The 14,230-nt window shown below is 39.8% G+C and overlaps 1 protein-coding gene and 1 long non-coding RNA gene across 4 annotated transcripts in view; one reads left to right on the top strand and one right to left on the bottom strand.

Annotated features, from left to right (window-relative positions):
- The window catches only part of LOC136263145 (scavenger receptor cysteine-rich domain-containing group B protein-like), a 49,190-nt gene that overhangs the window by 15,788 nt on the left and 19,172 nt on the right, over nt 1–14,230 (top strand). For all 3 annotated transcript variants that reach the window (XM_066057645.1, XM_066057642.1, XM_066057646.1), the window contains exon 3: nt 10,594–10,935. In XM_066057645.1, coding sequence (XP_065913717.1) covers nt 10,594–10,935 — 342 coding nt within the window. The remainder of the gene's footprint in view (nt 1–10,593; nt 10,936–14,230) is intronic.
- LOC136263156 (uncharacterized) lies at nt 362–1,503 on the bottom strand. Its single transcript, XR_010704477.1, has 3 exons — nt 984–1,503; nt 506–570; nt 362–446 (listed from the first exon to the last, which is right to left on the bottom strand). It is a non-coding gene; the product is annotated as an uncharacterized lncRNA (long non-coding RNA).

Genomic DNA, 14,230 nt, shown 5'->3' with positions numbered 1-14,230 from the left:
CTCTATTTACATGTAATTTTTAATAGATTATTAACCACAAAGGCCGGTAAGGTGAATACGAAAGGTAACAAGCCTTTAGGGGTTACCACCTACCACCTCTATGTAGTGTGTACCATGGAGCTTGTGTTGTGGCTTTCATTATCACACACAAATGGTGTAACAAAATTTTGTAATGGTTGCTCGAATGCGGTTAGTGGTGTTGTGGCTCGAATGTGGTTCGTGGTTTGCCAGTGACCATGTATATGAGTTGGGGTTGTTCCACACAACTTACACAATATTCAAATTTCATGGATAAGATGGCCATGAAATCCATAAAAATTTCTTGCCATATGGTAAACATTCAACAATATGTAACTCAACATTAATCAAGATCACATCAAGACATTACTAAAAATAGTTCAACAATAGTGATGATCTCTTGTATGTCAGCATGACGATACTGAGACCTGTAAAAGAATAAGTAGGCACTGAAGTTAACCTTAAATTAAACACACATGCAACTGACCTGGAACATCGGTCGCAACACCAAAAACACTTGTTTCGATATCTGATGACACAATCCAGCAGGCACTGAATTAATAAGAGAATGTACAAAAAATTAATATGCCGGGCTGTACCAATAATAGGATGGATAATCAAAATAAACAAAAATTATATCCCAGGTTAAGTGAATAACATAACTGTTGGGTAAGCATGTAAACCAGAACTTTATGACATTATTCAAACAAAAATACGCTATCACAACTGGGTCATAATACAATGTTTGTACTACTGGACTTCACACTGGTTGCCCAAAAATTGTGCCATTCCGGGACAACGGCATAATTATGAAACAAATATTTACTACAACACAGAAGGCTTACTATTGCACTGTCCACACTGATATACCATAATTTAAAAACATAACAGATGGGCATTAAATACAATACACTTAACACCCGGATACTAGGAAAAATCACTAAAATCACAACATGTAAACTGACCTGGAAATTAACACCCTTGATGCCACTACAGTCTACACTGGATATTTGTTTGGCCCCATCAACACTATCCCTGATACATCTGAGTAGACTGACCTGGAAATTCACACCTTTCATGTCACTAGTATACAGTTGTAACACTGATAGTACACACAGACTTATGCATGCACTACACATGATCTCCTGTAATTGACACATATAGGTAATGATTGTGGTTGTGAGGTTTCACGTACTTGTAATGGGGGATTAATAGTGAGATATAACACAAGTGGCAGTGTTTCCTAGAGTAGCCGTTTCACACTGGCGTAGTCAGCACAGAACCTTCACTGAGTCCTAAGCTGTTTAGCACCGAAGCCCCGCTTTCACTCTGACGTTCACCTTGAGTCACCTGCTGTATTATTACATTATAACCAGAGGCGAAACTTCTGTTGTACCGTGGAAAAACTGTTAACGGCACCCAAGGAGGTGACCGATTGTCGCGATGATTCTGTCTTTCTCTGATTTTTTGCCATAGGTTGGTCCACGTTGCTGCTCACGTGAGGATGGCCAATGACAATAACAGCCCAGTTCTACCCCTGGAGAAATTTGATCGTAGCCAGAGTTTTGACGACTGGGTGAGTCACTTTGAGTGCATATCAAAGATTAATGGATGGAATGACGGCGAGAAAGCATTATGGCTAAAAGTTCGCATGACAGGGAAAGCTCACGTCGCTTATAATCGCTTCAATCACAAAATCCAGGATTCTTTCGATTTAATGCGGACGGCATTACAAGAACGATTTGAGCCATCCTGTAAGAAAGAGCTTTATAAGATAGAATGGGAGAACCGGACAAAACTTGCAGAAAAAGATTGGGCCGACTTTGGAGACGATGTGTGTTTGCTCGTAGATAAGGCATTTCCCGAGCTTTGTAACGAGGCAAAGGAAGAATTAGCGTTGTATCGCTTTTTGGCACAGCTCAAGTCACCACAGATATCACTTGCAGTGCGACAGCGCAGGCCTAAAAGTATAAGGGAAGCAGCACAGGCAACTCTTGAGCTTGAATCATACAGCGCCCAAGTAGCCCAATCCAATGTATGTCACAAAACGTCCTTGCTCCCAGTTGATAGTGACACGCAGCCCATTAACCAATTGCAGTGCTTAACAGAGGCTCTACAGCAACTCCATAAAAGGTTATTGGACCTCGAATCAGTTACTTCTAGCTTACACGAGGCTCACACGAACAAAGAAGAATTTAGACAGCAACCATCTCAGGACAGGAAAAGTAAACATAAGCCTAGGGCTGACACTGTCATATGTAGAAAGTGTAAGCAACCTGGTCACCTTGCCAGAGGGTGCGCATTGGGTTACAAGTTAACAGTGAGCTAAAGAACAAACACCCACCATTGGCCATCAATACAGTCACTAGTTTTTACCTCAGTGGTACAGTGTTGGGCTTGTCGGTATCATTTCTAGTAGATACTGGGGCAGGGGTATCTTTAATCACCGGGAAGTATGGGATAAGTTTGAGCATAATGATGTTAAAGTTGAGGCTACTGAATACCACAATATAGTTGGTGTTGATGGCCACCCTATTAATGTGCGTGGGTCAGCCACTGTCTCTATAACTATTGCCAATAAAACATACCACCAAAAATTCATTATTGCAGATAACATCACAGCTGAAGGTATATTGGGGATGGACTTCATGGAAGCTAACAAATGTGTGCTGGATATAGCTAAGAGGCAACTCATTTTGGAGCAGCTAGAACCCCTTGCCCTGGTACCATCCAATCTGTCACACAGTAGTACTGTTAGCCATGTCATCATGAGTAGAACAGTTACTATTCCAGGTGCTAGTGAGATAGAAATAATGGCTAGATTACCAGTAAAGGAGGGGTCATGGCTCATTGAGGGAAGGAATTTAGATAAGGTGCTGATTGCTAGGGCTGTTGTGACTCTATCAGAAAATGGTGTACCAATAAGAATTGCTAACACAAGTGCAATGCCTGTAAGTCTGTACCAGGGGACAAAAGTGGCCACAGCAAAACTTATCACAGAGGCCAGTATTAGTGCAGCTTCTGAGCCACTGTCAGAGAAAGTTGATTATGAATGTTTGGAAGTACCTCTACAGACACCACTATCTGCAGATTTGATGAAGGCACAAAAGGAGCAATTCTTAGCAGTACTCTCTCATTACTCTGATATCCTAGCCAAGGGTGATAATGATTTGGGACGTACTAATGTGTTGAAGCACCAGATTGAAACCGGTGTGGCTAAGACAATTCACCAGCAGGCTAGGCGTGTTCTGTTACCCCACTGTAAGAAAGTACATGAATTGTTGCAAGACATGCTGCAAAGGAACATTATTTCACCATCAAAGAGTCCATGGGCATCCCCATAGTATTAGTCAAGAGAAAAGATGGGACTACACGATTCTGCGTGGACTACCGCAAGATCAATGAAGTTACTTGGAAAGACGCATACACAATCCCAAGAGTAGACAATACTTTAGACACCTTGGCAGGGTCAACTTGGTTCACAACCCTTGACCTCAAGAGTGGGTATTGGCAAGTGGAGGTGGCTGCAGAGCACCGTGACAAGACTACATTCTGCACGACAGAAGGTCTCTATGAGTTCAACATCATGCCGTTTGGATTGTGTAATGCCCCAGCCACCTTCCAACGATTAATGAACTCAGTTCTCGCTGGCCTACAGTGGACTAGCTGTCTTGTCTATATAGATGATATCATTGTGGTAGGTAATTCCTTTGATCAGGATTTGTCTAACTTACAACAAGTATTTGAACGACTCAAGCAAGCAGGTCTAAAGGTACACCCAAGTAAATTCCAGTTCTTACAACGAGAAGTAACATTCCTAGGCCATGTCATTTCTCCAAATGGAATTTCCCCCGACCCATCAAAGACATGTAAAGTGGAACAATGGCCAATACCATCATCTAGAGTGGAGGTACAACAATTCCTAGGTCTCGCCAACTATTAATGAAGATTTGTGAAGGACTTTGCTTCACATGCTAAACCTCTGCATCAGCTCACAGAGAAAAGATCCACATTTAAACGGACCACTGATTGTCAAGCAGCATTTTTGATCACCTTAAACAATGTCTCATTTCAGCTCCCACCTTGACTATGCCAAACTGGTCATAATCATTAATCATTGATGCAGATGCTAGTGACACCGAGCTGTTCTGTCACAAGTAGATGATGAAGGAGTAGAGCATGTGGTTGCGTATGCTAGTAGGATACTGACTAAGTCTGAAAGAAATTATTGCATAACCCGCAAGGAACTGCTTGCTGTAGTCACATTTCTTCAGCACTTCTGCCAGTACTTATTTGGGTGAGAGTTTATGGTGCGCACAGACCATGGTGCTCTTACCTGGCTCGTGCAGTTTAGGAACCCGGAAGGACAACTGGCACGATGGCTGGAAAAGTTGCAGGAATTTCAGTTTTCCATTATACATCGCCCTGGCAGGAAGCATTCGAATGCTGATGCTCTATCAAGGCTACCCTGTCAGCAGTGTGGCAGAGAGTCTCATACAAGTAGTACACCAGTAGGAATGCTTACATCTAGCGATACTACATGTTGCTACTCCCCACAGCAGTTGCGTGACATGCAGTTGACTGATAAGTGTATCGGCCAGCTACTTCAAGCTAAAGAATCAAATGTGCAACCTTCTACCAACTTTGCAAAGAGCCAACCCATCGCTTTCCGTCGACTGTTACAACAGTGGGAACAATTGGTCACAGTAAGTGGAGTGCTATACAGACAGTTTATACATCCCTCTGATGATCTGAACTACTTGCAACTAGTTGTCCCAGAAAGACTGAGAGCAGAGATATTACAAAACCTCCATGAAGGAGTTGCAGGTGGGCACTTGGGACAAGATGAAACACTTCATCGACTCAAGGAACATTTTTACTGGCCAGGGTAATATAATGATGTACGAGATTGGTGTCAGACCTGTGCCACTTGTGCTTCTAGGAAGTCCCCCTCACAATCAACAAGGTCACCATTGTAACAATTTCTGCTGCATACCCAACCCAAATAATGGCTGTTGATCTGGTGGGCCCTTTTCCTGAAAGTGATAGTGGAAACTCTTATATCATGGTTGTAGCAGACTATTTTTCCCGCTGGATGGAAGCTTTTCCCATACCTAATCAGGAGGCATCAACGGTAGCAGAGAAGCTTGTGGATGAAATCTTCCTCAGATTTTCTGCACCAGAGCAATTGCACTCCGATCAGGGCCGGCAATTTGAATCCCAACTCATGGCAGAAGTATGTAAACTTCTACAGATACATAAAACTAGGACCACTCCATACCACCCTCAAAGTGATGACCTAGTTGAAAGATTTAACAGGACCATGCTGGCCATGTTATCTACCTGTGCCAAAGACAACCCACTTGACTGGGAGAGACATGTGAGGAAGGTATGTATGGCATATAATACGAGTGTGCAGGCTTCCACAGGTTATACCCCTTTCTTTCTTACTGTATGTTTGGTCGTCAGGCACGTATCCCAGTGGATGTGATGTATGCAATTCCAAACAATGCCCCACCTTCACCAAATCAGTATGCAGCCACTCTTGGCAAGCAGATGGGCCAAGCATTTGCATTGGCAAGAAAGCACTCTCTGACCAAACATGAAAGGCAGAAGGAGATATATGACAGAAAAGTTCATGGAAGGCCTTACCAGAAAGAGGATTATGTGTGGCTACATTCCCCCATGGGCAAGAGAGAACCAAGCAAGAAACTTTACCATCCATGGTCAGGTCCATACAGAGTAGTTAAGAAATTGTCAGAGGCAAACTACAGAATAGAACAGCTGCAGGGAAGGCGATCTAGGAAAATTGTTCATTTTGATTGGTTAAAGCCATGCCCCAAGAATATACGCTTGAATCAACAACACCAGAGTGACCTGGAGGCACCAGCACATAACAGGCCCTGCAATCCAGAACTGCCAGTATCGCCACAATTTGGACAGAATCTACAAATTGTTGAGGATGATGATGATGATATAACTGGTAGGATACTGGAAGACCATGCAGAGGACACAGCTAGTACATTGTCTATACCAAGTACAACAAGTAGATATCCAAGGAGAGAACACAGAGCACCCTCTCGATACAGTGACTATGTTCCAATAAGTTGTGTGGAAGATGAGACGTCTCCTTAGAAGGAGGGGGTGATGTAACACTGATAGTACACACAGACTTATGCATGCAGTACACATGATCTCCTGTAATTGACACATATAGGTAATGATTGTGGTTGTTAGGCTTCGCATACTTGTAATGGGGGATTAATAGTGAGATATAACATGAGTGGTAGTGTTTCCTAGAGTAGCTGTTTCACACAGTGATAATTGATAACTACAAAATGAACAATTGCAATAATACAATTCCTCTGTACGTCAACTGACCTGAAATTCAAGACATTTGATACCGAGACCTGTAAAAGAATAAGCAGGCACTGAAGTTAACCTTAAATTAAACACACATGCAGCTGACCTGGAACATCGGTTGCAACACCAAAGACACCTGTTTCGATATCTGACGAAACAATCCAGCAGGCACTGAATTAAAAAGAGAATGTACAAAAAATCAATATGCCAGGCTGTACCAATAATAGGATGGATAATCAAAATGAACAAAAAATTATATCCCAGGTTAAGTGAATAACATAACTGTTGGGTAAGCATGTAAACCAGAACATTAGGACATTAGTCAAACAAAAGTACGCTATCACAACCTGGTCACTGATAATTGAGAACTACCAAAAGAACAATTGCAATAATTCAATTCCTCTGTACATCAACTGACCTGAAATTCATGACACCTGTATCTTTGTTCCTACATGGTCTCAACTTACATACGTACCATGATCACATTCAGCTGCTAGTGGATAAACCGGTATGACCAGATGGCCTGCAAAAACCAACAAGCAGGTGTTAAATACAATACACCTAAAGCCTGGGTATTGAAAAATATGGAAAATAAGCCTTATTCCACACTGATATAGTAATAGATTATAGGATGTTGTGGAACTTGCCTAAATGTGTAAACTTGAACATGAGGGCAACTACATAATCTAGACACTTGGAATTGTCCAATACCTGATGAACAAGTTGATACTAATGACATTCACTTCAACATTTTATCCCAGCTGGGTGAATGTCTTGTAACTGAGTAAAAAGGTGTTTATTTTCCACCTGCTACCAAAGTTCTACATTTCTGTGGTTGAATGTATATAAACTGACCTGGAAAATCAGTATGCCATAGGGGTATGAAAATGGTCCCTTTCCTTCTGTTGTGACATTACTTACAGCTGACTGGTAAATGATCATCAAGGTCCCTGTGGACCCCAACAATGAGTACATCAATAACTTCATAAGTTAGAATGAATTTTCTTTCAACATGTAGTGGAATGAATTTCCTTTCAACTCTATCGCACAAACATGGTGAATCAGTGTGTGGCAATGTGACACTTTGCACAAACTTCACTCCTTGTTTCATTAGCCTTCAAGACCGGCATATATCATAGAGTACCTCAGTATTCTTGACTCTTACTTCTTCAAGCATTGCTCAATGGTGTAGTTTCTCATGAGGGGGTTGAGTTTCTCATTAAAGTCGAGCCAATTAAAGTACACCTCACTATCAAGTTACATTCTAAACCATTCAATTGAAAACCACATATCATGTGTGTCTGCTTAAGGTAATTAGGGACTTTCCACGAGATTTCCCCTAAATAGATCACGTGTTAGTTGTCAATCCGGTGGATTCTGGTGGTATACATGGTTCAACAATGTAGTAAGTGTACTTTAATATAGTATAAGCTGTCAAGAATTGTTTGTGCACTGCTAAACTAAGTTAGTTTTGTGTGATAAGCGTACTTGAGGAAGGGTCTGGTAGACAAGACTAATGTTTTAACAGCAGTTGATGATGGCCGGGCAAAGAACTGTGAGAACAATTACTGTGATAGTAGGGAAAAATGCCCACCCCTATAACTCTGCCTAGGGGCATTAACTAGCATTATCTACAGGTACTGTATTATATAATTATGTTGCTGATATATACATCCAGGCCACCAGAATAAAAGTGAAAGTGGTAGTAAGGCTCAATCCTATTATTCTGTTGAACAGGCAAGGGAGTCTGGGGGCATGCTCCCTCAGGAAAGTATAAGTACTACAACTTTTTAGTTTTAATTGCTTCATCAAGTATAAAAATTTCAGTCAAAAGGTGATGATCGAGGCTCTGGTCTTATTCACTGATTGGAGTGGTTGCATCGATACTGCACTGTGACATCCTTGAGCGGTTAGTGCTGGCATTGTCTATGGCAATACTATTCCATCTCCCCGAGTCTTGATGATTGAGTCCTCCATTCCTTTCTCTGCTGCTCCAATCCTGAAGTTGTGACCACAGTATTGAAAATGGTTATAATATTATGATAACAACAATTATTAAGAGTCCATATTGCATGTACTCTTATTAAAGACTCTTGATAATAGTGACAATATATGTATATATATTTATAACTGTGTATATAGCAACTGTGAACTAATTAGGCACTTACAAACTTACTTTTGATCATAAGGTGTCTGGAGCATTTAGATATGAGATACAATAATTATCACATGCAGTAAAGATAAATTTACTCTAATAGAGCAGTCATACTACACTGTAAATTCATACTTCTGAATTTACGGTGTTATGAAACAGTCATTAGTATGTATGGCTTTTATAACACTGTCAGACAAGATGACAGGTGCATTTCTGCCTCTCCAAGATAACATTCTGCATTGCTCATTTTTAAATATCCTCTAAAAATTACCTTTTTTACCAATTTGTAGAGCCTATTACTGACAAAAATGAGTGATATCCACCCCAAAAACACTTTCGCTGTAAAAAAAGGCACATCCAATAAACTACAAGTACCTGGAATCCAATGTAAAAAAACAGCTCAGCTGAAGAGAAAAATATCTGGTAACTTAAAGAGCTGATATCTGGAGCGGCCAAGAATGCAACTAGCTACAATCACTAAAGTTTTAATCCATGCAAGAACACCTTGGCTATAAAGCAGGTGCTTATAACATTTTGAATTAGTTGTATGTGAACATTCATTCTTGGCCACTTCAGATATCAGCTGTTTCAGTTGCCAGTTAGTTTTACTTTCATGTATAATTGCATAAGCACCTGCGTTACAATTAAAAGGGTGTTCTTGCATGGATTAAAACTTTAGTAATTGTAGTTAGTTGTATTCTTGGCCACCCCAGATATCAGCTCTTAAAGTTACCAGTTATTTTTCTCTTCAGCTGAGCTGTTTTTTTACATTGGGTCCAGGTGCTTGTAGTTTCTTGGATGCACCTTTTTTACAGCGAAGGTGTTTTTGGGGTGGTATTAATTTTCTGTAATGCTTATAAACTGTCAGAGTTTGGAATAACTAGATACTTTTACTAGTTACTGTACATAATAATTATATTACTTTTAAAGTATATAACTAACTAGTTCAATTGTGACTGGTAACTAGTGACTAGTTACAACTGTCCAAAAAAAGTGACTGCATAAAGTACAATAGTACGGTAACTATAGTTATAATAGTTAAAGTGCACACATAGTAGCTATAGTAGTAATGCTGTCCACAATTTTACACCATACAGGCTACAGCCAAATTAAGCAAGCACATTCTGTGCATTGTATGTCCATGATTCAAAATCAGGGGTGGTAGAGAAGGAGGTGGGAGAGGGAAAATGGGGCTGTAGCTCCTTTCAAAAATGATGGAGGTCTTAGCCCCCCCCCCCCCTTAAAATTATCCCAAGCTGTCATTGAACATTTGTGTTGATTAATAGTTAACTACACAAATTCTTAATTCTTAGCTACCTGCAACTCCAAATCAACTGGATTCTATATGCATTAAGATTGATGTACCTTAATAGAGCAAACACCCTAATACAACAGTCAACAAAATATATCAATGGTGACTGCTGAAATCACTCTCAGATTAAATCTTGAGAGTCTAAATCTCAAACATTTCCTGTAGGGAGGGTGGTATGCCCCAAGATCCCCCTTATAGGCACACTGGATTCTAATGTGTAAACGCCTCAAGATTGAGATACTCTATTAGAGCAGTCACCCTAATACAACAGTCAAGTTAATGTTAAGAGTATTTGGATAAACTGCTAAAATCACACTCAATCTCAGAGGGCCTAATTTTCTAAATTCCTGAGGGGTATAGACCCCCTAGATTTCCTTCCCATACTAAGACATGTCTTCCCTGGATACACATAGCTACACCCCCCCTCCCAAATAAAAGTGTCTCCTCCACCCCTGTTCAGTTAATACTGAGCTGAAATAGTCATTTTGCTTGTACGTATTTGAGGAAGTACATATACAATATACATTATATTGTATAGTGGAAAATCATGCATACATAAACATGTCAACAAACAAGCATATGAAAGTAACTAGTAACTTAACCAATACAAAAATCTGTAATGAATAACTCACTAGTAAGAAGAAATTACCCCAACACTGTCAGAATTTTATTATCATTCTATGTGACTTATTTGCGCATTAATTAATGAATCACACTGTATTAAGTTAATAAGTTTGATTTTTAGCTGACCTACAGCCAGTTATAACAAACTGCACCGAAGGAGAGATCCGTCTTGTAAATGGTCCAGATAATTTTGAAGGACGTGTTGAAATTTGCCATAATAAGGAATGGGGAACTGTATGTGATAACTCCTGGAGTCCAAATGATGGTATTGTTGCTTGTCATCAACTGGGACTTTCATATGTGTCAGTAACCACCAATGCATATTATGGACAAGGAAGAAGACAAATTTGGTTGGAGAATTTATCATGTACAGGATCAGAGTCTCAATTATTTGATTGTACTCATAATGGATATGGATCACATGATTGTGGTCATCATGAAGATGCTGGTTTAGTTTGCAACAGTGAGTGGATGTGTATGTAGATGTGTTGTAGTGATGGACACTTAATTGTTCTGGTGTATGTACCAGTAGTCAGATTTGATAAGTAATTGAAATATTAACATTCTTACCTAAAATGCTGAAAATTTTCGCTTAGTTTTTACTGGTTGAATTAGTCATTGTTACAGTACGTACATGGTAGAGCAAATTACTAAGCAGCTCGACAATCGTAAACATTGTTCTAATCTAAATTCATTTATGTTAGAACACATACTGAAAATATTGTGCTCACTAAATTACTTTTACTATTACTGTTCCGATTCTTTCAAACCACAAAATGTTTACACTACATTGGGGAGTCTATGTACACATCAATTTTCAATTTATTCCAGTAAGCAAATTACCCTGTAGCTGTGACAGAAAATTAATGTAAGTAATGATCCATAGCACTGAATTTTTATCAGATTAGTGTCAAACTTGGCAGTGGTGTACACCTTGATGTATACTAGTGGACGATTTTCCCTATTTTAGTCATGGCTATAGCCTTAACAAGCAACAACCATTTAACATTGTGGCTATACATTTGTCAGGATGAATGGAGAAGTCCAATAATAATACAGGTAAATTCTGTTTAGCGCCTATCTGTTTTCTAGAAAGTTTTATTGTCATCAGTTGAACTGTAGGTGCACTTTACCAGATACCTAGATTAGTAGGCTTCTTTTTAGAATGATTATTTTGTATTATTTGTGATGTGGGTGTGGTTCATATGAGAAACCAAGCCAGGTCTTTATACTGCTGTTACACCATCTTTGTCAACTTGTCATCATCATAATCACTCAAGCCAACTGTTATGTTAATGCACCTGTTCTTCACACTGCTGTGACACTTTGGCACATGCAATAGCAGCAATTAGGCATGAGGCTATTATGCTCCAAAAATTGAACATTATGCTTTTGAGTAGTGGTCAAAAAATCACCTATTATGCTTTTGAGAATTGCCCATTATTCCCAAAATTATGCCACCATAATTGGCTAATAATGCCAGTTTATTGCTGTATCACACCATTTTCATTGATCTTTAAGCTTCATAGCTTTGAATTCTTTAGCTGGTTGCTGTATTCGAGTATTTCATTTCAATGTGACTGCTTTGTTAGAGTAAATAACATCTAATCAAAAACAGCCAAGCTGTAAAAAAAGGTGCGGCCCCCAAAAAGGCTATGGTGAAAAAAGATGTGAAATCCAAGGTGGCGGCCAAGAAATGGCTGTGATGGTAGGTTAATGGTAAAACGTTTAATAACGACAATTCAGGTGAATTTGGTGCCAAGACCAAGCGGCACAAAATTCACCTGAATTGTCGTTATTAAAATTTTTACCATTAACCTACCATCACAGCCATTTTTTGGCCGCCACCTTGGATTTCACATCTTTTTCACCATAGCCTTTTTGGGGGACGCACCATTTTTTACAGCTTGGCTGTTTTTGATTAGATATCACTTCTTTTTGTGTGTATTTGTATACTGCAAAACCGGCCAATGGCTGGCTTTGGGGCTTTTTTAACCCATGTGTTTTTTTCTTTACCACAGGAAGAAGAAAAGAACTTAAATAAGATTTTTAATACTTCAAATATTTTTGATTTTATTAGTAACTATACAAATTATATACATATGTGACCGGATTTCACATAATCAGGCTTCTACACATACAAAATCAAACTTACGTTTTTACCAGAAATGGTAATACACTATCATATTCCAAACTGTACTTCCTTCAGGACTGGCAAGTCTGGTTTCTGTGGCAGCTTTCTTCCGACCCTGTCAAAGCCACGAGTGGGAGATTGGTGCCATTGAATGGCCATGGCTTTGTGATAATGGTGTGTATTGAGCTGGCAATTCACAGAGGGCTCGCCAATAGTGTTCTCAGTCAATTTGGAGTGATTTGAGGGCCATGGAGAGCCATGGAGAGCCCAAACTTGGCCTCTGGATTCCAATCGTCTTCTTGCTTCATTTTATACCCCTATATTGGGCCCACCCACTGCCCCCCACCCTCCCACCCTATTACTACCACCTGTGATATTATAACCCGCTCGAGAAAAGCTGCCCAAAACAGGGCTAATTTTGGGTATCAGAAATGTATACACCCACTCAGTGATAGCTAGTAAATAGATGCATACTTGGTGCAAACTGTGTTTGCACAGCTGTAGGCACTGGGAAGTTATTACACAATGATTACTTAAAATCGCCATATCTCCTAAGGAAGCTTTGTGCGTCGAAGCCGGGTTTTGTCAAATTCAGTCACATATATTTATTACATGCCCATTATTCCCCACAGGATATTATTTTGCAGCTGATCTCTCTACTGGGTGACTTGAAATGTAGCTGAACTATCTACAAGGTGACCTCTTCTAGCTGATCTCTCTACAGGGTGATTTGTTTCTAGCTGAACTCTCTACAGGTGATTTGTTTGCAGTTAAACTCTCTACATGGTGGTTTCGTTGTAGCTGAACTCTCTACATGATGGTTTCTTTGTAGCTGAACTCTCTACAAGGTGACTTCTTCTAGCTGAACTCTCTACAGGGTGATATCTTTGTAGCTGAACTCTCTACACGATGGTTTCTTTGTAGCTGAACTCTCTATAAGGTGACTTCTTCTAGCTGAACTCTCTACAGGGTGATTTGTTGTCTCTACAGGTTATTTGTTTGCAGCTAAACTCTCTACATGGTGGTTTCGTTGTAGCTAAACTCTCTGCACGATGGTTTCTTTGTAGCTGAACTCTCTATAAGGTGACTTCTTCTAGCTGAACTCTCTACAGGGTGATTTGTTGTTGTTGAATTCTCTACAGGTTATTTGTTTGCAGCTAAACTCTCTATATGGTGATTTCTTTGTAGCTGGACTCTCTACATGATGGTTTCTTTGTAGCTGAACTCTCTACAAGGTAACTTCTTCTAGCTGAACCCTATACAGGGTGATTTGTTGTAGTTGAATTCTCTACAGGGTGATTTGTTTGAGGCTGAACTCTCTACATGGCAGCTTCTTTGTAACTGAACACTCTACAAGGTGACTTCTTCTAGCTGAACTCTCTACAGGGTGATTTGTTGTTGTTGAATTCTCTACAGGTTATTTGTTTGCAGCTAAACTCTCTACATGGTGGTTTCGTTGTAGCTGAACTCTCTACATGATGGTTTCTTTGTAGCTGAACTCTCTACAAGGTGACTTCTTCTAGCTGAACTCTCTACAGGGTGATGTCTTTGTAGCTGAACTCTCTATAAGGTGACTTCTTCTAGCTGATCTCTCTACAGGGTGATTTGTTTCTAGCTGAACTCT

The sequence above is a fragment of the Dysidea avara genome, chromosome 8 (assembly GCF_963678975.1).
Source record: "Dysidea avara chromosome 8, odDysAvar1.4, whole genome shotgun sequence".
Lineage (NCBI taxonomy): Eukaryota > Metazoa > Porifera > Demospongiae > Dictyoceratida > Dysideidae > Dysidea > Dysidea avara.
The sequence above is the reverse complement of the archived record's forward strand: the minus strand, read 5'-3'. Positions and strand labels throughout refer to the sequence as shown.